At 45.5% G+C, this 24,959-nt stretch overlaps 1 protein-coding gene across 1 annotated transcript in view; it reads right to left on the reverse strand.

The window, feature by feature from the left end:
- SMOC1 (SPARC related modular calcium binding 1) overlaps positions 1-16,685 on the reverse strand; it is a 142,043-nt gene extending 125,358 nt beyond the window's left edge. The window contains exons 1-2 of the mRNA XM_031553635.1: positions 16,681-16,685; positions 16,498-16,642 (exon numbers count right to left, since the gene is read on the reverse strand). Of these exons, the coding sequence (XP_031409495.1) occupies positions 16,498-16,642; positions 16,681-16,685 (150 nt within the window). The remainder of the gene's footprint in view (positions 1-16,497; positions 16,643-16,680) is intronic.
- Positions 16,686-24,959: the final 8,274 nt, after the last annotated feature.

Here is a 24,959-nt window from a genome sequence, read left to right on the forward strand (position 1 = left end):
CAGCGCTGCAGCCGGGGCCGCTCACCGGCCGCTGCCACCTTCTCGGCTTAAGGCTGCCGGGGAAATCACAGAATCGTAGGAACCTCTGGAGGTCACCCAGTCCAACCCCTGCCTGCTAAAGCGGGTCCCCTACAGCAGGTCGCACAGGAAAGCGCCCAGGCGAATTTTGAATATCTCCGGAGGAGGAGACCACAACCTCCCTGGGCAGCTTGATCTCGTGCTCTAAACCTTCACAGTAAAATTGTTTGTTTTTACTCGTGTTCATACGAAATTTCCTGTGCTCCAGTTTGTGCCCATCACCTCTTGTCCTGTCAGTTGGCACCACCAAAAAGAACCCGGCCCCATCCTCTTGACTTCTGCTCATTAAATATCTGTAAAGCATTGATAAGATCCCCTCCCTCTCAGCCTTGTCTTCTCCCAGCTGAACGGTCCCAGCTCTCAGCATTTCCTTGTAAGAGAGATGCTCCAAGCCCCTCATCATCTTTATGACCCACTGCTAGACTTTGTAGAAATTCCCTCTCACACTGGGGAGCCCAAAACTGGACACAGTACTCCAGATGCGATCCCACCAGGTCAGAGAAGAGAACTTCTCTGCAAGGGGTTCAGGGCATGACTCACTCACCGACACAGGCAATCTGCCCCTGAAGAGCCTCACTGCTTTCCCAAGCACAGCAACACCAGACCACACTCACCATTGCTCTGTATTGCCTAGGACTACCTATAGGCCTTATGCGAAAGGTGATGTGATCCAGCTCTCAGTTACAGACCTGATACGTAGAAAACTATCCTGAGGTCAGTTCTGGTGTCTCTCAAGACACCAAGCCCTTTCAGGCTGCATGTGGGACTCAGCTTGTCCCTGCACAGCCAGGAACTCAATGGGAAGCATGGGTGATGCATCACATAACAGCACGTAGGTGCAGCCCTGGGGCAGGACCAGGGAAAATGGAGCTGCATCTGTGGGCAAGACCTGGGCAAAAGTAAGAGTTGCCTGAAGAGGCTGGATCCTGCCCTCAATGCAAGTCTGATGGATCAGCTGATGAGAGAAGCAGTGCTGTGGCAGTGCAATGGAATCTGGCTGTACTTGGAGACGTGTGATGGAAACTGGCAGTATTTGGAGACCCTGGGCAGTGGTGGAGGACAGTGCCAAGCCCCTGTCCATCTGACAGTTGAGGGACAGATATTCCTCAGGAATCCCTGCATTTGCATCCAGTTGTTCATTTTTAAATGACAAGCATGGGTTTGGTTGCAGGCTGGGACAGTCTCCTCCCGCTCTTTTGGAAACACAAGACATATAGTTTCTTCATACAACATATTTAGTTTTCCTTACTCAATGGCCATACCAGAGCCAATACTTACACTTGTAAAAATTCCCTAGAGTGTATCCGCTAGGTATGGGGAGGGGCTGCTACGCCCACACCAAGAACCTCGTTACACAGCAGAAGTCATATAATTCTGGCATCTTATCAGAGCAAAGCAGAGTGTTTAGCTATAGCGGTTGCTTTAATCTTTCCTTTTTTTCTTTTTTCTTTTTTTTTAAATATGTATTTTAAAATGTCAGTATGCAACATTTTGTCACTAGCCTAGGCAGGATAAGTCGTTTGTTACTCACACGGATCTCTGCCAATATTCATTATTCTTGGCTTGCTGATCTCTCTGGAGCTGCAAACAGAGCACCCCACACAAGCCTACTGGTGTACGTTAGTCCTAGCCCTCACCACTCTTTGCTCTCCTGGTCCAAAACTTTGGCAGCTCTGCTTCAGCATGGCCTGCGGTATCCTCTGATTTTCCATTTCAAAGTCTCTCTGATGCACACCTGAAATTCTGCCATTCCACATGACATGAGCAGAGACTTTGAGGGGAAGAGGTGGAGGAGAGCTGGGAAATCTGAGTGTCCTCATGGACAAGTTATACCACTGCACACCTGGCACCTGTGGAAAGAGGCAGAATCTAGCATAGTTTTGTTGACGTGGGGATCCAACCACAGCATCAAATACTGAATCACCTCAGAGTTGAGTCTTGGTTAAATTCCAGTCCAAGTAACAATATCTCACTTGCCTGCAACCCCCTCTCCAATTTGTAGGGAGCTTTATTTGCATCTCATCTACTTGTGATGTCCTCATGTACTCTTTACTACTTGCACTTTAAATCTGGCTGTATTTCTTTGGTATATTTTTCACAGATAAACCCATGGACACCAGGACTTCTCTGCTAAATGTTCATTATCTTAATGAAAAGAAGTGATATTTCTCCTTATTTCTAATAGAGAGTACCAGCCATACTGGACACCTAGGTTTCAATGCCTGCATGGCCTTGACAACAGCCATGTCAAACAGCTAGTAGGAGTTGCAGAGAGGGCCAGAAATCCCCAGTAACTGAATGCTTCGACGACTTTGTAGGCAAAGCTGTATATAACCATGAAGCATGCATCAGCCTTGACAAATATTCCCATAACCAGCTGTTTCTCTATAAGGACACATACTTTCTCTGTGGAGAGTAACTGCATTAGTGCAAAAAACTAGAGCTGAAGGGACTCCACAGCCTGCCTACACAACCATTAAATGTCACTCAGCAGTACTGAACCCAAGAGCCATCCAGGAGGACATTCAGTCACACATTAGAGGCACCAGCAGAGAGAGTAACTCACTTTGTTCAGTGGCAAATCACATTAACTGCTGGAAATTAAGCTCTTCAGCTAACCTGGTATGTAGGATGTGCCTGCCTTGGCCACCAGTGGCATGGCAGAGATGCCATGCTGATGAGCCAAGAGGAGGCTATTGTTGAGGCACCCAGCGTCTCTTGTGCTTGGACTTCTCCCTGCCATCACCCTGAGGCTGCAGTGCCGAGCACTGTGCTGGCACAGTGCCACCTCAGTCATGGGGTGTCTCACCAGCAAAGAACTTGCCTAGGGTGATTAACTGAAAACTACAAAGAGAGAGGGGCACAGAATGAGACGTTGTTCTTCATGTCCAGGCAACAGAGGGCCAGACCCAACATTCAGATGCTGCCGAGCCAGATGTGAGCCCAACTGTAATGAATTCAGCTACGTGATGCTGCTGGAGGTAGCACTGAGACCGGTACCGTTGGGGCTTGTTGCATGCAGCAGATACAGCCTACAGCTTGCACTGCTGAAGATTTATCCCAACACGTGCCCATGTGTGTTGGTGATTAATATCTTGTTGCCATAGTGCACGCATATCACATGCACTGCCACGAACCCGTGGCACAAGATGTATATATTGGTGGTCTTGACAACTGTTCAGGGAGAAACATTTGATTGCCACGATTATTTGCCTTTGCTTCTACACGTCTTGTCCTCGGACAAGGTTCAGAAGATTGCTGTCCTATTTTGAGCAGTATTGGCACCACAACAGAACTGTCACGGGATCTGCCTGCCACAGCTTCCATCAAAGAATATATCCTCTCCTGCAGATGCTTAGCTGAAATGATTACTCACATTTTCAGTAAAGAATGCATACGAACTAACTGCATTTAGGGAATCAAACTAATGCTACTGGTTCTACCCTAAGTCTACGGATGTTACAATCACTTCTACAGCAGGCCTCAATTTAGCTCCTTTTTGTCAAAAAGAAGTAAAGAGGAATATGAGGGGTTTGCTGCAACAGTTTGATTTGTTGTTAGTTGTAACAATGCAGAATTTAGAGCTATATTTTTGTACACTATTTGTATCAAATAGTCTGAGTAATAATATTTCAAGAATTGTCCATTCCTGTCAGGGCAAGGTTGCTGAGACCCTGCAGCAGCGAAAAATTCTTCTCTTTTACACTGAACCTCTGCAAATCTCCATAAAGGCAGTCTGGAATAAAGACTGAAGAGCCACATTTGAGCATGCCCATGAGCCTACACAGGTTGGAATAGAAGCCACCGGATGACAGTCTGTGCGGTAACCTACCTGTGAGGTAGGTTATCATTTCCCCAACTATCTCAACACGGGTTGAATACTGAGATAGTGGAAAGAGAGAATATGACCCTTTGGTATATGAGTCTGGAAATTAAAAAAAAAAAAAAAGAAAAAAAAAATTACTGGATTTGGAAGTACTCAAGTCCCAGCACATGGCAGTGTTGCAGTACCATCCCACTGTTAGCACGGCTGCTACACCTTGTAGAAGTACGTTGCTGCTAACATGTCTTGGGGTGGACTTGCTGGATTATATCAACAACAAGACTCTCAACTTCTTCTGAAGGCTAATTATCTGCATGTCTGATTGTAACAGAAACCCTGTCAGTAAGCATTCTGTTGGACTTTTCATCCTTGAAACTCTTGGCAAAATACTCACTAATATATGAACAAAGAGCTTTACTAAAAACATGACAAGACAGCAAGTATTTTTCCATGAAAGTCATCTAAAGTCCACTACTTTATTCATTATACTTTACATAGCAATTCTGTGTGGATCTTGTCTCCGGAAAGTATATCAAATGAGTCCTGGCTAGGATTCTTTGATTTGCCAGCAAATAGCTAATAGTTCTCCTGGTCATTCCCTATCACTGCCAAACCTTCCCCTCTTACCAGATCCCATCTGTCAGCTCATACTCCCCAGCCATACCTTCACATCCTTTTGTTATTCCACCACCATCAGAACAGGTCGCTGACCATATGCCAGTCTTATTATGCAATAAATAAATAAATAAATAAATAAATAAATAAAAAGGAATGCAACTAAGTGCAAGATGCACTGAGGTTCCATTTGAGCTGCAGTAGTATTTTTCACAGTCCTGAAGCACATATCTATTTTAAGGATGGAACCCCCACAGTGACCTGACTGGTATTAGTACGTAACTTGCCAAGTACTTGAAAATAGGGATGTTCTTTTTTAGCCATTTCTCCTACTGAAGTTTTTGCAAATTCTAGGGTATAATGTTGAGAATCCATGTGAGGCCAGTGCAGCAATTTTAAAACATTGATATTTATGTGCCACTGGAAAATTAAATGAATCTTCTAATAATCCATCCCCAGATTTCTAATGTTCACTGCGCACTTATTTGAATTTTGTGAAGTAAATGTAATATCACTTCAGGCTCTAAAAGGAATGCCAATCGACCATATCTTTAACCTTTATAATCTTTAAAAGTACTTAGGCACTTGCCAATTTTTTTTTTTTTATTATTATTTTTTATTTTTGAGTCAGCTATGAGATTGAAGTTGGGTTGGACTCCATATGGACTCCAGAAGTGAGGAACTCTGTTCCAACCTCATTTATCAATCTTATCAAGGCAAGGATTCTTTCTGCTCATCCTGTCTACCTGGGTGGGATAGACAGAAAGTGGGTGGGGAAAGAAATACCTCAGCATGAAATTTTGAGGACTGGGTACTCTGGGCTGCAAATGCCAAGGAGAGCGAGTGGTGAATCTTTCCTGTGTGAGATCTAGCTGCCCACATGGAGTGGGTTCACCATTCAAAGTATAAAAGAAGTGGGAAGGGATCACGTCAGGGCATACTTCACTCCGTGTGATCCCCCAGTGGGGCAAACAGCAGGAAAAGGAGGAAGAAGCAGCTAAGGATCAGGCCCTGTGAATTCAGTGAGTCATGATATTAGGTATTTTTTTAATTTTTTTTTTGGTCACTTGGGCACAGTTGTTTGTCTCATTAGAGAGATGTTTAGACAAATAGATTCAGGTATTTTGTGTCACAGCTTTATAGCTACTCATCTACCCTCCTCCACCAACAATCCTTATCATCAGTAAACTCAAAATCAGAACTGTGTCTTAAATGGCATGAAAGCATCCCAGAAACATACTTCAGCAGAGAAGCCTTGGTTTCATGTTAGACATTCTTTTTCTTCTGAACTGGGGAGCCAAATGGGTGACAAAACAGCAGGATATAAGCCTAAGAAGCCTTGATCCTACAGTTTTTCCATCAGGGCCAAGAGTAACGCTTGTTATCAGACAGGCAAAGTTTGTTTTTTCTTTCCAACCAGTTTTTTTAGCACTGATTTAGGCTTCATACCGACACCAGCAAAACTGCACTTAAATCACAGCCTTGAGAACCAGCAACATGTATCCAAAGCTGAGCAGAGTTCAAACCTCAGCCCTGAGCTGATACAGAGTCTTTTCTGTTTTAAATTGCCCACCCACTCACTATTCCCAGCTGCGGAGCCACATAACATTCAAAGACCACACACAAGGTGCAAGAGCAACAGGGGCCTGTTGAAAATTAAAGCGCAGCAGCTTAGTTGAGAGGATAGGCTCCAGCACTGCTGCCTAGAAAATGGGGACAAGGAATGAGAATGGAAGGGCAGAGGGAGACCATGGGAGATCCATACAGAAAGTGATGGGAATCTATACTAGAACATGTTTTACTGAAATTTTCTAATCTCAGCTCACTAATAAGGGAGGGACAGAGCTTCTCATATGAGTACAGGCAAGAGGCAGCTCAGAAAAAGAGGTGATGCTTTCCAGAGGCTAGAGATGATGCTGAGATCCCAGGGTTTGTTCTCAGACTGACTGCTGGCTTGTTGAAAGGACCTGGAGCCAATCAAGAAGCCTCTCAATGCCTCATTTCCCCCTCCTGAGCAAGTGTCAAGATCTGTAAGAACCTCATGTGTATGTTGTGCAATGTGATTGCCCGAGATTAGCAGTACAGCTATCTCCCACGGCCCCTGACAGATAGTAAAACCATCAAAGACGTCTTCTTCTTACTCTTCTCTTCAGTGCTACTGCTGGATAGACCTTGCTCTGAAAAGCACTCGTGTGGATGCTACCTAACAGTGCCACCCATTCCTTCTCATCTCATTGTGAGAGCACGTTACTTCTGAAAATTAGCTTTGTGATCCTGCTTTGATGGCATGAAGACAGAAAAGGGCCAGCATCACTGCATGTTCTGTTGTAGCACCTCCATGTCTAGAGAAGAGCTGGCCCTTGGGCTGGAACCCACAGGGTCTGGGAGAAACTGGGGAAAGTCAATCGTACCCTCTGAAGTATCTGTTCAGATGGCAATCTTTGCCATGATTTTGCACAGAAAGAGACTGTTCACTTCCAAGTGAACATTTTTAAGTTTTGTCCCATTGCTTCTATACATAACGAACGTGTGTTTGTGTGTTTATACATCAAGATTTTGCGCTTAGTTGCTAACCAAAGCAAAATACTTCAAGGCTGAGTCAAGCTGTACTATAAATGTGGGCTATTCTGCCCATCACTAAATGAAACTGCTTCACCGCTGAGACAAGGCAATGTTGTAACAGCGCGCAGCCGCTCGGAACAAGAAACAACGAAGGTGGTTTCTAACAGAAAGTACTCAGGCTGTTTGAAGAGGCAGACTGCCAGGGCTCTACGGGTATCATCCTACTCCCAATACTCAGCTGGGACAGTGGTTCAGGGGAGATGAAAGGAGGAAAGATGAAACATAGCACACCGTGAACTTTTTTACTGCAATTCTGATTGCTGCTAGCAAAAGCAAGTGAGCCAAGGAGGCACTGGAAGGAAAGACTCACTTGAGTAGCCCACACCAAATACTGGGAGGCCGTGGGTCGAACCCAGAGCCACACAGTGCAGTCAGCATCTGTGCCTGCCATGATCGCAGCTACAGCCACAGATAGAGAAGCGCTCACGGCATTTTCAAGCTCTTGCATTCCCAGATTTGGGCTTCAGAACACATTCCACAACAAACAGAGGAAAAGATGCTGATACCAAAGTTGCGGTAACTAATGCTTTTGCTCTTAATTTTGCTATGTGCTAAAAAATAAAATAAAATAAAATAAAAATAAAAAAAAAATACAAAAAAAAAAATACAGGCATACATGTGTTCCTCCTGATCCCTGTCAGAAACTCAGGGCAGGAAAAAAACCTTCCAGCAATTGCCTGCAACCAGCATTTTGAAATATCCTACTCTGATATATATCAACCTTTTGCTTTTGATTGATAGACTTTGCTGGGGAAACACGGCAGAACAGATGTGTGTGCATGGGTACCATCAAATGAATTTTAACGCTCTTTCTCCCCCCTCTCCCACCCACACGCTTATAAAGTTATTCTGGAAGACATGAGAATCCTAAATTATGGGGGAGGGGAGACTGGGGATTAAGGGACATCTGAAGAAAGTAGTATAAAATTGCACTGAAAGCAAAAATCCTCCCACCATAACCTACCCTTGTCCACCCCTGTGTCAACAAATATGCAACCAATTAATGTAATTGGAGAGTTATTTATGGTGCACAGGAAAGTGTAGTCAGAGACCCTGAGAAACAAGGTTGCAGGGATAGGAACGCCTGGGCTTTCCTCCCTCCGCCCCCCCTACTTTGCAGATGTTTAAGTTGACTTGTGGTATCCATGTGTCTCATAACCAAGAGCCTGTCTACTTTGCAGGTGTTGCTTGCTCCATGGGGGTGGGTAAAGTGGATGAAAGGAGACCTGGAAAAGAGTTGGGGTCTTCTGATTTCAAACTGTGACCCAAATATATGGGTTGTTTTTAGATATTCTCCGCCTTCACAGCCTACAAAAGCCACTACTTAATCCGTTTAGATGACCCTCTGACAGCACCAACAACATTTGAACACAACAGGGAAAAAAAATTCTTAACTCCATGATTTGATTGTTCCGGGTGACAGTTTTGTTACTGTTCAGTGCCCTGCACAAGAGAGGTTTTAATTAGAGCTATTGAGTAGTTTGAATTGGCACAATTAGGGTCAGCATTAATGATTGCTGCATGTGTTCTTTTGAACAGTAAGGGCTTTTTTTTGCCCACAGACAGGAGGGGGTAGCAGCTAATGAACTAGGAGAGTGCAAATTATCTCTGCAAAGCTGGGGCAAGTGTAATGCACACTGGGGATGGAGCAGAACAGGAGGAGAGAGCTCAGTTTGTGGGGCTGATGCAAAAACCTCCCAGCACAGCTGCTTGCTATTCAATTCCTAGGGTACCGAGGCTGCAGGGAACACTGACAGAGATGTGTTCCTTGCATTGCTAGGGAGCCAGAACACATGCAGTGTTTGCTTACTGTGTAATATAAATATAGGAGGTGGGAGAAATGCCGCAGCCTGTTGAAACGCAAGGCTCACGCAAAACGTCACTCCCTTGAGTAGGCTTTACCTACTACCATTCACTTCAGTAGGATTACTGGATCAGTTGAAAGGAATACAGCCACATAAGACATATATTTGTATACAAGCACTCCTCCCATGCATGTATAGAAACACTTCCCAAATTCTCAGACATTCCCTAGCTGCACTGAAAGTAGATGCAAGAGTCCCTCATGTATGACAGCTCTGCCAAAGGCTGCCCCCACCTCTGCTGGGGAAACAGGAGCCCCCACAGCACCTGCAGCTACACTTAATGAGAGGACTTCCTGGGGCAGATCGGTGGCCAGCCAGGGGCTATAATTTGCCTGTGAGACACCCTGAGCCACTTGGCTCACAAGGGTATACAGAAAAGCTCCTGGGCTGTAGAGGAACGCACTCCCATGCCACTCCAACAGAGTCAGAGGCCTTCTTCTCCCTCAGCAGCAGGTTGGGGAAAGGGCAGGGATGCAACAGTGACACCAGCCTTATAGGGTGAGGATTGGCCGGCTGCACAGAACCTCACTGCTCTCCACCATGAGCAGCAAGACAGCCATTCTCTGCTTAGAAGTGCAACACATCTCATTTAACTAAGGGAGGGTGACCTCTGATGACTGGATGAGCCCAGATGTTCCTTCCATCTGGCCTCCGGAACAGAGGCTCCTACCGGTGGTGCCCTGTAGACCTACTTGGATCTGGCAATACCACTGCAGTCAGATGTTGGCATTGGTCTCTTTTTGTCTTTGGCTCCTGAATACCTGTGTAAGTCAGCAGGTCCTCTATAGAACATAATCTCTGTTTGCCTGCAGTAGTGATCTCCCCTGAACAAAGATGGAGATGCATTGTCAGCCACCATGAATCAGAAAAGAAGTTGCTTCTTTCTTTAATAAGGTGAGTTAGCTGGCAGAGCAGAACAGGAATAGCACATATGTACATACTGTCAGAGGACTGACTCCCATACATTTTTCACAAAACAATTTAAGCCAAATTTCCTGCAGCCATCCCAGAGCCTGGCCACCAACAACCAACCACCCAAGTTTTTGAGGCCGAGCATTCATGCCAAGCAAGGCTGCACGCCCCACTGGTACCTGTGTTTGCAAAGCAGGCAAAGCTTTGTGCACCACTGGCATGGAGAAGCTTGGTAAAACCCTGGGTGTGCAATCTCAGTTGGGAACTAGCCAAATACTTCACTGCTCATCTATGCGAAAGGAGACAAAGGTGCTCAAAATACAGAGGGGATAGGGCTCTTTGGTGTGGTTAAGCAGAGCAGAAGTTACTGTGTATTTCTTTTTGTAGGTGTTTCAGTGCTTCCCTCACTGAAATAATATGCTTCTATTTAAAAAAAGTTTTCTCAGCTTTTGCATTTTATTTTTTTTAAATGTGAATTATATTATTTAATTCTTCGCTTATATTCTGTAGTCCTGATAGAACTAAAGTTTAACCTACAGCGTAAAGATCAACCAGTATTGCTTTGCAACCCATTTGCAGCCAGTGATTGGATAAAGTTTCATCTCTGACAGCTAGGAGATGGCCTCACTTCATTCTTGAAGGCAGAGAACTCTGGTCTAAAATAGACACCCTTACCTCAGGTGTGAGTTACCTACTCATTTGTCACTTCTGTGGCTTTACACATTCTTTATTACACTTTCTCTCTGGGGTGCTAACACACAAGACAGATGAAGGCTCAGCCCGTGGAGGCCCTGCCTTCCCCCTTGCAGGACACAGGTGCTCCAGCCTCCAGGACATTAAGTGCTCAGCTGCATCAGACAAAGGACTGCTGTTGCTGGCAGGAACCAGGGTGCAGAGAAAGATGCAGGAGGGTGAGAGCAGAGCTGTGGGCACTGCTGAACCAAAGCCCGCTGGGGCACAGTCCCCTCAGCATCCAGCAGCACAGCTGCAGGTGGCCTCATCTTATCTGACAGCCTTGAGTAGAGAAGACATCCCCTGGCCTGGACTGACCGAAAGGAGTCAGTTCCACTGAGACTCAGCAGAAAAGCAGAGCAGGAGAGCCAAGGGAAGGGCAGAGACCCAAGGAATGTCTCACCAGGGCTCAGCCCCTTTGCCACTGACTGCTTTCACCTCCACTCCCTGAAGTCCATCTCATAAGTACTTTGACTGTTCCCACGTCCAGCGCTTTGGTTTGGGCAGATGTCCAGCACCGCTTAGCAGATCCAAAATGACAACTCACACATTTTTGGAGGTGCGAAAGAAACAACCAAGCTGAACTATTCCTCCACCCTCAGGGTACTAGAGGTGATACCATAGACTTGCCAAGGAACAAGCAAGGACATCCACAAACATTTCACGACCACCTTCTTTGTTATTAAACTGTTAAGGGTTTTCACATTAACTGGAAAGCTAAACATACAACCGCTCAGAAGTGACCTCCACCTTAACGTTCTTTCTGCATGTCCTCAAAATTTAGCCCTCAGAGACATTTCAGTGAAGGCTTGGATTTGCATAGTCGAATAAGTGTACTAATAGTCTTCCTATGACTTACCTACAAGCAAATAACACTGCAGCCTGGAGGACTGGGGATGGTAAAGGCACCACAGGCAAAGCATCTAGGCTCTAACACTAAGCAACTTAAGGAGGTTGTGGGATATCACAGGATATGACGCATGGACAGTTGGATATGAAAGGTGATACTGTGAGAAGCTGGAAAAAGCTTCAGCCAGCCCTCGTGGTGCTATCTGAGTTTCTCAAGTGGTTAAGAGGAACATATGTGAGAAACTACTGAACCATACAGATAGTTGGATAGCCTCAAGGACATCCTGGGAAACAGGACCTCTCCAGGCCAGTGGGCCTGGTACCCATGCTAGTAACAGCAGATAGGGCTGAGATAACCTAGCTAGCAGCGTCAGAAACCCAGAAGTCAGGTGAACACCTGGACTCACAGACAGACTAGGCATCCCAGCACCACTGAGTTGGTGTCTATTGCAGGCCTGGCATCATTAGCAACTGCCTCATAACAGGTAGCATTCTATTCTTCTGTTTTTCGGTTCAGTTAATACAGATAAATTCTTGAGACAGAAGAGCACCTTTCAGCTCAGGCTCTACACCCAATAAAAGTGTCTTCCAGGAAGATAAATTACACTGAGAAATCAGAACTGCCCAGAGCAGACATGGGTCAGGAGAAGCAGGATACCCAAAGAGCCTGTCCCTGAAAAGCGGTGCTTAGCATTTCCGAAAGCACTCTCAGAAGAAGCTGTAAATACAGACTTCAAGAACATGTCAAGAGAAGCAAGTTACTCAGCATTTACATAACTTGAGCTCTGGCTGAAGGTTTGATACAGTTTTAGTTTTACTGGAATTTGTCAACACATATCTAACTTAAAGGAAGGTATTTTGACTTGAAGCTCCACAGCATTTCATTCATTGTCACTCACATCTCCCATAAACCAGCAAATTGAGCATTTTATAACCTCTCCCTACTGATTTTTGCCATACCACCACATTGCTGTGCTGCAGCCAGACCAGTGCAACTTGCAAGCAGACCAGCTAAACTAGAGAGATTAATGACCCCATGGGGACAAAGCTGCTAGACATCTCTCCTTTGCCTGAATATTGAGCAGTGAACGTCCTCTCACAGCCTTTTTACCATATCCCCATTTGTCCTTCCCCTCACATGTCCAGAATTTGTCTGAGACCTGACCTTGCGTAGGGAAGCCATTAGCCCTCAGCTCTGCCTTCCTAGCAGAGACCGCTTTGTCTCTTCTAGAGCTCCCATCCCAGCACTCCGCTGAAACCTCTTCTGAATGCAGCTTGTCCTCCAGTCTTGCTACAAAGAAAATAAGTTACTTAGAGTTTGCATCTAAGAGCGCTTTGGAAAACTCCAGTGTTACAATGACACTGGCAGGGAGCTGAAAGAAGACGAGTGTTTGCATCGAATTCATCAGACGTAAGACAGACTTGAAGGCATGGCTCAGGCAGCACGTGGGTCTGCCATGAGTTAAACTTGAAAAAGTTAAGCTTGAAAAAGGCCAGCTTTTGTCTTGAAAAAGCAGTAAGAAGAATAGCAATATGAACTACATGATAGTTTAGGAATATCAATTCTGATATACACTGCTCAGATTTTTCTAAGTAAATCCATCACTCAATCCACATTCACAACAAGCTCATATGCAAGAGTTTCTGCAGCTGGGAAGGTCTTTCCACCTGCACCACAAATTTGCAAAAGTCACAGTGCTCAGCAGCCCAGCTCCTTCACCTGCACCCCAGCCCAGTTCCACTCACTGAGGCACATCCCAGAGTCCCAACACGCACCGATTTCTCAGCAAGCCTTAGAATACCTGCACTTATTGGAGATCTTACAAGAAAGAGGGATTTGTCACTGAAGCAGTGTATTTCATACACAATATCAGCTTAGAACATTGTTTTAAATTTGTTTAATGAGGATTCCGTAAAACAGCATGAGCAGCCACAAGCCAAGCACAGGCACCACTGCACAGAGCTCAGGTGCTGAGAAAGAGCAGTACTACAACAAACGCAACACCTTTTCCTTAAAACTGAAAGTATTGTAAAATTTGTCTGAGGCAACAATTCACTCTTCTGAAAAAAATTTCACATTCACCTTAGCGAGAAGAGACACTAAAGAATCATCTTGAAAGAACTAACATACACAATTCATAGGAAGAAATGCCTTTCAGCATCAGCTGAAAGAATGGCTATTTTGGTGGGAGAGCCTGAGTAGCACTCAGTAGCACTGAGCACCACGTCTGAGAAGGGATATTGGTCATGCAGTTTGTAATGTGAAGACTGCCTATCCTCCCACATTAAGTGCTGTCCTTCCTTGTACATCACTCTCTTAAGCGGGGAAAAAAAATGCTAACCTCAACTGGTCTCTGCACTTAGATCTCGTATTTGGATGCAGAGGGCTGGGCTGGAGCAGGAAACATAATTTAAGAATGCCTAGCCTCATGCTTAGTAAATTGGGCCCATTATGCAACCCCCTGTCTGTATGTATCACCTTACATATAGAGTACATATTGATGAAGAGGGATTTTTGCATGCTGAATAACATCCATATGTTACCCAGGAGATATTTCCTGTTCCTGGTGCTGCATCATTAATTTTCCTGCTTGTTTTGACTGTTCATCTCTCGAGAGAAAGCATCTAGAACTATAAAAGCCCCAGCCAAGAAAGAGTCAGTAATATAAACATCATCAGTATTTATGATGGACACGGGAGAAAATTATTCCACGATGCAATGCCTTGTTTCCCACCTAGCTCGGTTAGGGTTAGGATACCTCGGAGTGCTCATCCTGCTGCAACTCCCAGCCATCCTCCCCCAAGCACCTCGCAGCACCGAGGATTTTCTGTCCCTTTAACAGTCCCCCAGCCCGCCAGACTTCCTCCTTTCATAGCCCCCGGGTACTCCCCCTCTATCCCCCAGGGCTAGTTAATATGTGCCAAATCCTGACACCCTGAATGGTTTCCCAACGCTGACACTAATCACGTTTTCAGGAGCAGGTCAGCAGTGAAGGAGCTGAAATTCGTGTGAAAAAGTCCCCGGGATGGCCCCAGTGCCTCACACCTGCGTGCCCTATTCATCCGCACTGTTTACACATTGTCATCCACAATTAATTCTTTCCAGGGACGCTCCACCGCCTGCCCTCCCGTTGCACAGGACCCCATTCGGAGCTGTTGTGTCTGTTAAATTGAGCATAGGGTGCTGTGATTAAATTAAGTTTTGTGGTGCTCTCTCTCTCCCTCTCCTTCTCTTTTCCCTCTGCTAATAACGATGCCTGATGGACGATTGCTGGCACTGGGATAAGAGGTAATTACGGGCTCTGTAAGTAGGGGAAGAAAAGTTCATATTTGGAAATGTGAATGGGGACATCTTTGCTGGCTAGCCAACGTTGCCCTCAGTGTGAGATGGGAACCTCAGCCCCGTGCAGCATCTACAGCATGAGGAGGGCACGGGGCTAAGGTTTGCCATAAGCAGAGCAAAACTCACATTAGAGAGCCTTTATCCCTTGGCCCAAAAGTCAGTTTTCTTCAGCAAGTGCCATTTGCTCCTCCTGCTGCAGTACAGCAGTGCTTCGCCCACACAGCTCTGTTTGTGCATCTGTATGGTATGCATCAGCAAAATTGCTCTTCTCCCAAGTTACTGTACCCAAAAACACCAGGAGAAATTCCCTGAGTTAAGCGCTGCCAAGTCATGTCCCCACAACGACACAATTCTGCATCATGAGGCAAAACACAGAATTTGAAAGGCTCATCAGAGGTAAGGAGAAGGAGGAAAACATGAGAAAACAGGAATTCAACTAGCTTTAGCAGTGTACAAGTTTGTAAAATACCAATGAGGTAGCAGCACTTTTGCTAAATGTCTTGCTTGTGTATGAAGTGGACAACTGTTTTCTATTACTGGGATGTCTGCAAAATCAAAGAGCCATTTTTGCTCAGAACAGAACTGTGCAGAAAATCTCTGAGCAAGCCAAGCTGGGTGGATTTGGCTTCACGCCTTACCTCAGCCACTCACAGGACTTACTGCCACAGATCAGCTGCAGCCCTCTGGCACAGCACGCTAAGTGTCACTGCAGCAGGAGGAACAGATTTTGGGCCCTTCCAGCTAGCTATGGACCAGCTAAAAAGCAGCCTCTATTTACTGTTGCAGTGCTAGCTCACATCAGACAAAGAAATAGCTAAAAATCAACTTAGGTTCTGAGGCTTCTGCACAAAAGACACATTACATTTCAAAAACTCATTGGCTGCAAGCATAGTTTATACAGCTTGGAAAATGGCAGCCTTCCTCACTTTTATCCTATGCAAGAAAATTGTCCCTCCAAGAAAAAAAATCTTCGTGGCAGTAATTAGAAGACCAGCCTCCTCATAAACACTGCTGTAAAATATTGTTGCATGGCCCGTACAAAACATGCTAGAAAGCACATGCTACATCCCCCTCTAGTGCTGAACCACTACAGAATAACAACCCAGCACTGCTGCTGCTCAATTTATTTGGAGCATAGACTTTTCTGCAGCAATCTGTGATTAAGACCCATAAATGAACCAGAAAGGTAGCTGCCACATGTGAAGGCATCCTTACTAGATGATTGCTCTGCAGCAGATGGATTCACAGGGACTGCGGAGCCTGAAATTCCTTGAAATCAGTGGGGTTTTAATAACTTCTGAACACTCACATGAACCCAGGACATGTCTATTTGGTTTTTCAAATCTCCTTACTCATTCTGTACTCTTACTAGAAAACCAAGCCTCACTTATCACATCTGATCAACACACATCCCAAGCATCCAAAGTACCTTGCACTTTGTGCAGAACGATACTGGGGATAGCAGTCCTTCCACAAACACCAGCTGTACTTGTCACCCTCCCAACCATCCTCCCTCACTGCAGTCATGATCCTACAGACCTTACCAAAAGAAGGAAGCCCATCACCTTCCCATGAAGCAGCCCCTCAGATGGGGAAGACAAGCTTTCAGTGGCTGCCTTTATCCTATTGCCTCAGCCCATCCCATCACATGTGCTTACCAGGACAGTCAAGCTCCACACCAAGGTCGCATCAGCTATATGGGTCTCCAAAGCTCCTGGCAGCTCACAACAAAAGCATTTAGGCCTCCAGCCCCATTTCCCAAGCACACAGGCCAGTACTTTGGCCACCCCTGACTCTTCAGAGCTTTATAAAGCAGAGCTGCTCTGGGGGTCTGCACCCACCTCATACCCCCCCGCTTTTTTTTAACAGTTGATGAGGAGGAGGAGGTGGGGTCAGGACACAGGTGGGTGAAATGTGCCAAAGTGCAGAACAGCTGAGCACAGGTCTTTGTAATGGAGGCACCTGTGCAATCCTACCTATGAAAACGGGAAGAGAAGGCTCAAATTTAAATTATTTTCCTGAAGTAGAGCTACAAGAACTCTTGACAACATAATTATGACAAGTCCTGCAAGCTGCCTACCTTCCTTTTCTCCCACTGAAACTAACAAGAGTGGAGGACATTCAACAAATTGTACCACTGGCCCAGTTCATAAACAATTTACATAAGGATGCACAGATCTGAAGTGCTATATAAACACCTATTAATCAATCATTAAATAATTAAGATAATTTCCTGTTTTTTCTCTAGCACTCCCAAGATGATAGACATCCCTATAGCAACAGAGCGGCTGTAGCAATGCACACTTGGTGAGGCGATGCTAGTGAGGACCTTTGCTCTCCAGCCCTCCAGAAGTCACACAGGGCAAGCGGAAGGGGGCTGTGAAAGGTGACATGCAGGAAGGAGGCTTTCAATTTTAATGGAGATTCTTACGATGACAGTCTATGCAAATAGGTACATGAAAGAGGAGAGGAAACAGACTGGGGGAAGGGAGAGAGAAATGAACCCTGGTTCGGATTTCAAAGCAAGGCAGGAATAATTTTTGTAGCTAAGAATAGTTGCAATGCACCTTGTTCCCCTTGGTCTCTGCCCTGCAAAATCCTTACGTTCAGGGTCTGAAATTACAACTGGGGGGAGGGAGGCCAGTGTTCACAGTCCAGGAAACACCACTGCCCAGGCCTCGGCTCCATCACCTTTATGGCTCCTTTGTGTCACCAAAGCCAGCTCCAAACAAAGGACTGGGCCCTCTGCTTTGCAGGGCTCTTGCAGTTGTTTTGCAAATGAGATTGCTTGATTGCTGAGCAAAATCAGAGATCTTTTGAAGATGTTGCCCAGGAAAAGGGGAGGAGGGTCTCAGCCATCCCCCACAGCAAGCAGTAGGATCTGCCTGATTGAGAATGAACTGAAGCAGCTTTTAGGTAAAATTCTTCAGAAATCCCAGCGAGACCCTTCAGCAGTTTCCAGAAAAGAATGGGATCTGCCATCATTCTCTGAGAAACCTCTCTTCTTATTTCAGCTCTCTCACCTTTACTCCCCTTTAGGGCCAGCCAGAGCCCCACTCACTGGGCTCTTCTGCCTATCCCAGATGTGTGCTTTGGGCTCTGCTCAGCCACGCGGCAGGACGCAAAGTGCAAGGGACCAGCCCACAGCCCTGGGGAGCTGAGTGATGTAGGCCTTGTCGACACCTAGGCAGGCGCTCGCTGGGAGACTTCCTTCTTTTTTGATCAGAAAACAGTTTCTGCAAAACAAAAAAGTGCCCGTGGGAAGATGAGGATGCTGCGGAAAAGATTTGTGTTTTGTTGGAGGTGAACTGAAACAGAGTGCTTTGATTAAACTGCCCCCAAATTTTTCATTTCAGTTGAGTTCAAATTCAAAATGAACTTTCCCGAAAAGGCCTCTGTTCCTTCCTGTATATAGGGCCTTGCAGCTGAGCTGCATTTACTGAGAACAACGTGGATGTTGCCCAAGCCTTATGGGAGCTGGGCTGAGCTCCCAGGGAGCACAGCCCAGAGGAGAGAATGGGACCAAAACCCAAGGAAACGCACTGCCTACTTTAATGTTAAGCAGACTTAAAACGAAACGTTTCATGTCAGTTCAACAAATTGAAACAAAACATTCCTACCTCAGAAATGTCAAAATGCTTCACTTTGATCCAAAAAAATGTCAAAACAAAGCATGTAGACATTTCTGAACATGACTGTTTTAATTCCAGGAAGCAATTTTTTTCTAAGTTTTTTTTTTTGCTCCAGTTTGTTCTGTTCTGGAGAACAGAAGCAGAAATTCACAATTTCACATATTCTCCTTAGAATCATTTATCACAGGAAGGACCAACATTGCCTATACACATGAACACATGAGCACCCTCACTTGCATACCCACACACTGGGTACACCTGTTGCCTGTCTCCTTTCCAGACTGCTTTCACCACCCATATAGATGTACCATGGCCAGAGGATGCCCTTCAGCCGCAGGAGATATCAAGTATCTCACCTCTCTTGGCCTTCTGGTCACACTTCTTTTGATGCAATCCAGGATACAGTTGACCTTCTGAGCTACAAGTGCACATTGCTAGCTCACATTGAGTATTTCATCAACTGACACCCCCAAATAATTCTCCTCAGGGCTAATCTCATAGCATTGTTGCTTTCCAGCTGAAGGCTACAAATGTGGCTCCATGTGTCATGTACTCCTTGGAGAAAGTGTTCCTCTTCTGCAGTGCAACAGCCAAATCTTCCCTTGAGCTTCCCTATCAAAACCTTTTAGATGTTCTGTGCCTATCCATACACTCGAGATAAACCACTTCTTCCCAAAAGCCATCCTAAATCTGAGTGTTTATTTTGCATAGTCCCTCAGTGCTGATTCCTTCTCCATTACTCATTCCCAAATAGGACCCCTTGATGCAGAGTCTCAGCTTGTATCTACAGGGCAAGGTACATGTGTGTACACGACACTCTTTTGCCTCAGTGGGAGAGTTTATACAGCCAGACTTCAGCCGCAGGTCTCAGCCCATTGGCCCAGTCTGGCCAGGACTTCCCTGGCATACTCCACACTCCTCTGCTGTCAGACTCTGGGTATTTGATCCCTAAGTTTCCTTGCTACAACCTAGTCTTTGCCAGGCGCCTTCTCCTGGGTGAACTTCTGTGCACCTCTGCATCTTCCTCACTAGGATAAAAAAGCTTCTTTTACATACTTCTCAGTAAGCATTTCTGCAAAACAACAACTCTCATCAGTCCCAGACATAAACAGTTGCAGGGCTAGGACATGTATTTCTCTAATTTTTCATAAATAACGCTTAACTCATTCTGCTAATTCTGATTCCATCCGAATTTTTCAAATTCATTCACTCTTCAAATGCATAGAAATAACCTGCAGGAACAATTCATGTTGCATCTGCAGCTGAAAAAACTCTCTTGGACTCCACTCATTCCCTGAGGATTGGCAGTGGATCAGCACTTGCAGGCTCTCTCAGAGGTCTGGATCTTATGCAAAATCCATCTTCTTACTGAGTCCTCGCAGTGTCTTCACATGCTTCCTGTGACAGCCTAAAAGAACATCCAGAAGGCCTTATCCATCACTGGGCTGTCCTGTGCTGTGAGATGAGAGTGGATGTAAGATGGGCCAGCTTCCAGGTGATGATTGTTCCCACCTCCTAGTAACAGTCTGCAGCAGCCTTGCCAGTTGCTGTTGTACGTCCCTAAATATAGGAAGGTTTTAGGCTTCAAAATGTGATGGAGATGATTAAGGGTTCTTCCTTTTAGGGATAAAAGTGCAGCGACATTTCATGGAAGCAGTATATCACCTTTGAGATCACAGCATGCATTGTTTTAAAAATAAAGAATAACCACAGAAACAGAGGAAATCAGCATGCAGGTTATGCTCCAAAAGTCTCCTGAGTGAAGCTTCAGATGTGCTCTGCTGCAATCATCCCCCTTGAAGATTATTTCAAGGCTGTACTAATATGTGGATCATGAGTGTGACTGTTACCATGGGCACATATCTAATCAAATGGATCCTAATTATGTCTATTACCCAATTTGGCACTTGGAGAGTGCTTCAGTGATTATTCTTCAGCTTGTCTGACAAATAACACGATTATTCAGTAAGCTGCATATGTTTTTAATGGTGCATTTTTGTTCTTTGATAAGAAGCTGTCTAACTGAAAGTGCATTTCACTTGCAAAGGCATAGCTAATATTAGCAACCAGACTCTATTCATTATGCTTAATAACCTAATAAATATATTTAAGAGACTGTGCTATGCTCAGTTACCTTCAGAAAGCACTTTATCATTAGTCTCTAAAAGCGAAATGGTCTCTTCTTTACAAGGATGAGAGCACTTCTGAAACTTCAGTTGAAGATCATAGATTCCAAATGCAACTCATTTTAAAAGTAGGTTTAAACACTGACACTTGTCTTTAGCTTTAAGACTGAAAACAGATTATTTACATAAGTCTTGGATTTATGAGAGAAGCAAGGAATTTTTCAAGAATATGTCAAAAAGAAGCTGGTGATGCTGATGTTCACTACCTTTTGCCAAACTTATACCTTTCACAGTGTGAGGAAAAAAAATATTAAAAATGGCATTTCTCCTGCACTACCACAATTCTCCCTGGCACAAACAGAAAACAAGGATTTTCCCGTCAAAGGAAGGATGAAGGATGTTGCCAGCAGAACAGTGGGACAGGTAGGGATGGAGGCTGCAAAGCTCAGCCATGCTTTATATCATCTGAGACAAGATGGGAGCCTGTCAGACCTGTGTCAATGAGAGTTTGGCTTCTAGGGACATGAGATGCAAGCAGCATTTCACTTCCCATCTCTACCTTTCTGGCAACTCCTTACTTACGTAATTTTCTCTTCAATATATTTGGGAAGTGGACAGAAGAAGGCCCCCCCTGGAGTTTTCCCCCAGCACATTTTACTTTCCATTCCCACCCTGCCTGCACAGCCATGAGGAGAAGGCCACGCAGCACCCAGGTTCTAACAGCCTCTTCATTCTATTCTTCTGTGCACAGAAAGGATGACATAGGGAGAAAGGGAGCTTGTAAATCAGTGGATGACCAGAAGGACCATCGTCATGTTTCTTCCCATGACACCTGGTGTGTGCAAGAAACAAATGTGCAAAGAGTGTAGCTCAGATGGAGGGTGTGGGAATGAAGCAAATGATTGAGCTACAAGGGGACTGGCATAACTGAATAGAAAAAACACAGACTGTGAGGGTTCTAGTTAAAACTAACAATAGGAGAGCGCAGTCTCCCAGAGATGATGACAAGTGAATAAGGTCATGGTAAGAAGGAGGAATTCCCCATGTGATGCCAAGAGAAGAGATTACCAATACAGCTACATGTTGTGGCAGGTTGGCTTTGGGCACATTATTTTGAAAACCCTGAAGAAAACCTATTGGTGAATGAACTCAGCAGCTGATCAGATAGACAGTGAGGACCTTCTGCCCTTGCCTCTTCAGTGTGGATGGGTGAATAGCCCTCAGCCCATGCCACTTGTTCACAAGTATCAGCATGGTATACATCCCCAAACACCAGAGAGGTGATCTGCAAGAGCAAGACTTACTTGGGGTGGGTGTGGGATTGAAAGGTGATGGTCCTGCTGGTGGGTCAACTAGTGCTTGAATGAGAGTACGATTAGTGTTTGCATGCCTGTCGCTGTAATGCTTACCTTAGATGTTATTTGCATATAACTGAATAATTAGTAATGAAGTAGAAGCTGGAATATTGGTTTATATGGCAAAGAGCGATACTGTGTCATTCGATATTCTCCATGCTGGTTGCCACTGAATTCAGCCCGTAATCTCTTTGCTAATGAATCCTTAGGTTCACAGCTTTAGTTGCTCTGTGCCACCAGGCACTATGAGACTAAACAAGGCCTCCCTCCATCTCTCAGCCCCTACATCGTTAAAATTAATTAAACTGTTCTGTGGTACCTAGGTGTCAAAAGACACCTGGTCAGTCTCACTTCTAACCAACTATGGGTGCAAAGATGGCAGCACCAGTGAGGCAGCCTGGCCTGCTCCCCAGACACAGCAGGGAGCTGCCTGCTAATCAGTGTTCCCCAGTGCTGCTACAGGTCAGCATCCCCAGCTATCCGTGTTCCCCCGTGTTTGTCATTTTCCACCAGCCTCCATTTTCCTCCTAAGTCTCTTTGGTGTACCAATTAATCCAGAGGGTTTTCATTTACTCAAGCCGTCCAAACCAGCACTATGCTAATACCCCACACAATCACTGCCAACAGCTCATAATATATTTTAACTGCTCCTTGGCCTTTGATGTGTTAGCCTTCTGGGCAACATTATCATTACCCTTTATATATCTCTGTTGGTGAAGGCAGCACTGACTGTACAGCAGCTTTCATATGCTAACTGTGGGCCAGGGTTTGTCAGTACCCACAATAAAATGTGTTGTCCTGGGAATTATGTGAGAATTGTGCTCTCTTTGCTGGTAAAACCCAAAAGAAGCTGCTCACCCAAAATAAGCAACAATACCATCCTGGGAGATCTTATTTTCAAAGGGGATGAGCAAAGATAGTGAGGAGTGGGACAAGCCAGCAGAGGCCTTTACTTGGAGAGCAGTGCTGATAGGAAACCTGTGGTGGTGAGGACTTCTGGTGGGGTCTGAACATGGGCACCATGTCAGGGAAAGCAGGTACTGTTCCTGGCACATGTGAACGTGTTGTAAATAAAACATCAGATACAACTTTAGTTGAAACATCAGATACAACTAAATTCAGGAAAATACAAGGGGCAATTTGTAGGGAGCCAGGGGCATGCGTTCTTCAAAACTTTGAAGCCATTTACGGTTTTGAGGGCTCTCTTAATGGAAATAGTTACAATTGCATTTTTCAGGGAACATAAATCAGCATGGGTGGCGTCAGGCTGACAATTTGGAAAGGCGCTCAGCCCAGTTCGGAAACTATGAACACATCCAAAGGTCTGAAAGCTTAGTCTCAGTTCACGCAGGTTAGCCAAGGTTGGTTTACAACATCCACACGACTCACAAGTGCTTACAGAGGGTGGGTGGAGAAACAAGCTCCCTAAAACAAACTATTTCTGTGGAAAACGATGGGTAACTGATGTTAATACAGGTGTGCACAGTGGAAGTAAAGTAACTTTTAAGGAGAGCTGTCAAAGTCAGCATGACAAAGTCAAAGCCTGGTACTCTGATCCCTGATCCCAGCCAGGCCACAGCACCCAAACTGTCCACTGACTGACTGACTGACCCATGTTCACAGCGGTCTACAGCTCCCTAGGCCCTATGGCCACACTACAGCTACATAGAAAAGTTCTGTTTATTGTTGCCCTCCCCTGTCCTCCAAACAGTCCTTTGTGGCAATGCTTCCTGCCCTCCTCCACCTCCTTAGAGGGGTATCATCTCACCAATAAGATGCTCTCCACCTTCATCCCCATTTCCCAGTGGGAGAAGTGACTGGCACTGGGGTCACTAGCAGCCCTCACACACGGGGAATGTGGGTTTCAATGCTACCAGTTTCAGGTAGTGCAGCAGGCCTGAACAACAAGCCACCACACTGAGGCAACCAGAGCCCAGCACCACAGCAAAAAGCACTGGGGGGTGGGGAGGGGATGACAACAGCACTCAAGTACAAAGGGAACAGGCCCCTGAGAGTTCACTGTGAAGAGACGCTGACATGCACAGCTAGCACTGAGGAATGCAAACTGTGCTTTCTAAAAATATAGAAGCACAGTGCCCAAGGGACAGTGGCTCAGTGCAGAAGGCTGGCTCCCCCACCACATCCCCATGGGGCTCTACAGGGGGCACCCACCCTTCCCATGCCTCCCAGAGCAGCATTGTGCAGTAATTATTATGAGCAGGAGATGCTCATAATAACAGACGCTGCAGAAGGCCACAGGCTGCCGCCATACTGCACAAGTGAGCTCAAGGCTGTGGGAGTCCCCTCTTTCATGAGCCCTCAAGGGAGGTCACAGGCCTCCAGCAGGTTCTGCAGGAGGAGGTGGTTCTCCCAGCTGAGATTTGGGTTTGCAGACCTGAAGCATGTAGCCAGATACACTTGCATTGGGCATGCAGCCTATCATCTGCCACAGGGACAAAGATGGCCTTTGGCTATCCTTTCCAAACCTTCAATGAGGGCAGGTGGAGAGAACTCCCCAGCCACCCATGCTGCAGAAGAGAGTGAATCCCACGACTGCCGAGCCCTCAAGAGATTCTTGGCAACAAGTCCTTCCTGCCATCGCTCTCCTTGGATCACTTGGAAAGGGCTGGCTGGCCCACACAGGTATCCAGGGCTCCACAGGACTCAGCATCATGCCCTGTAGAGGTGAAGTCCCATCCCACACAGGGAAGTGCAGACATAGAAAGCACCCAGTTTACAAACACAGAAATGGTTAAAATCCTTTTGCAGTACAAAAGGATGTACATTTCTGGGCAAAGAAAATCATCCTTTCCAGCACTGCCAACCCCACATACTCTAAAATTATGTGTCAGGCTCCAGAGAATCACAGCTTAAAAATCACAAGGGTTTTTGTTCTGGTTTTTAAAGAAAATTATAAATGCTTGAGCTTTTCCTAATTGCACTCTGGTTTCTTGAACTTTATGATCATTTTTTTCAAAACCTTTTTTCAAAGCCCTGAAGGCTACAA

This window comes from Meleagris gallopavo, chromosome 5 (assembly GCF_000146605.3).
Source record: "Meleagris gallopavo isolate NT-WF06-2002-E0010 breed Aviagen turkey brand Nicholas breeding stock chromosome 5, Turkey_5.1, whole genome shotgun sequence".
Classification (NCBI taxonomy): Eukaryota; Metazoa; Chordata; class Aves; order Galliformes; family Phasianidae; genus Meleagris; species Meleagris gallopavo.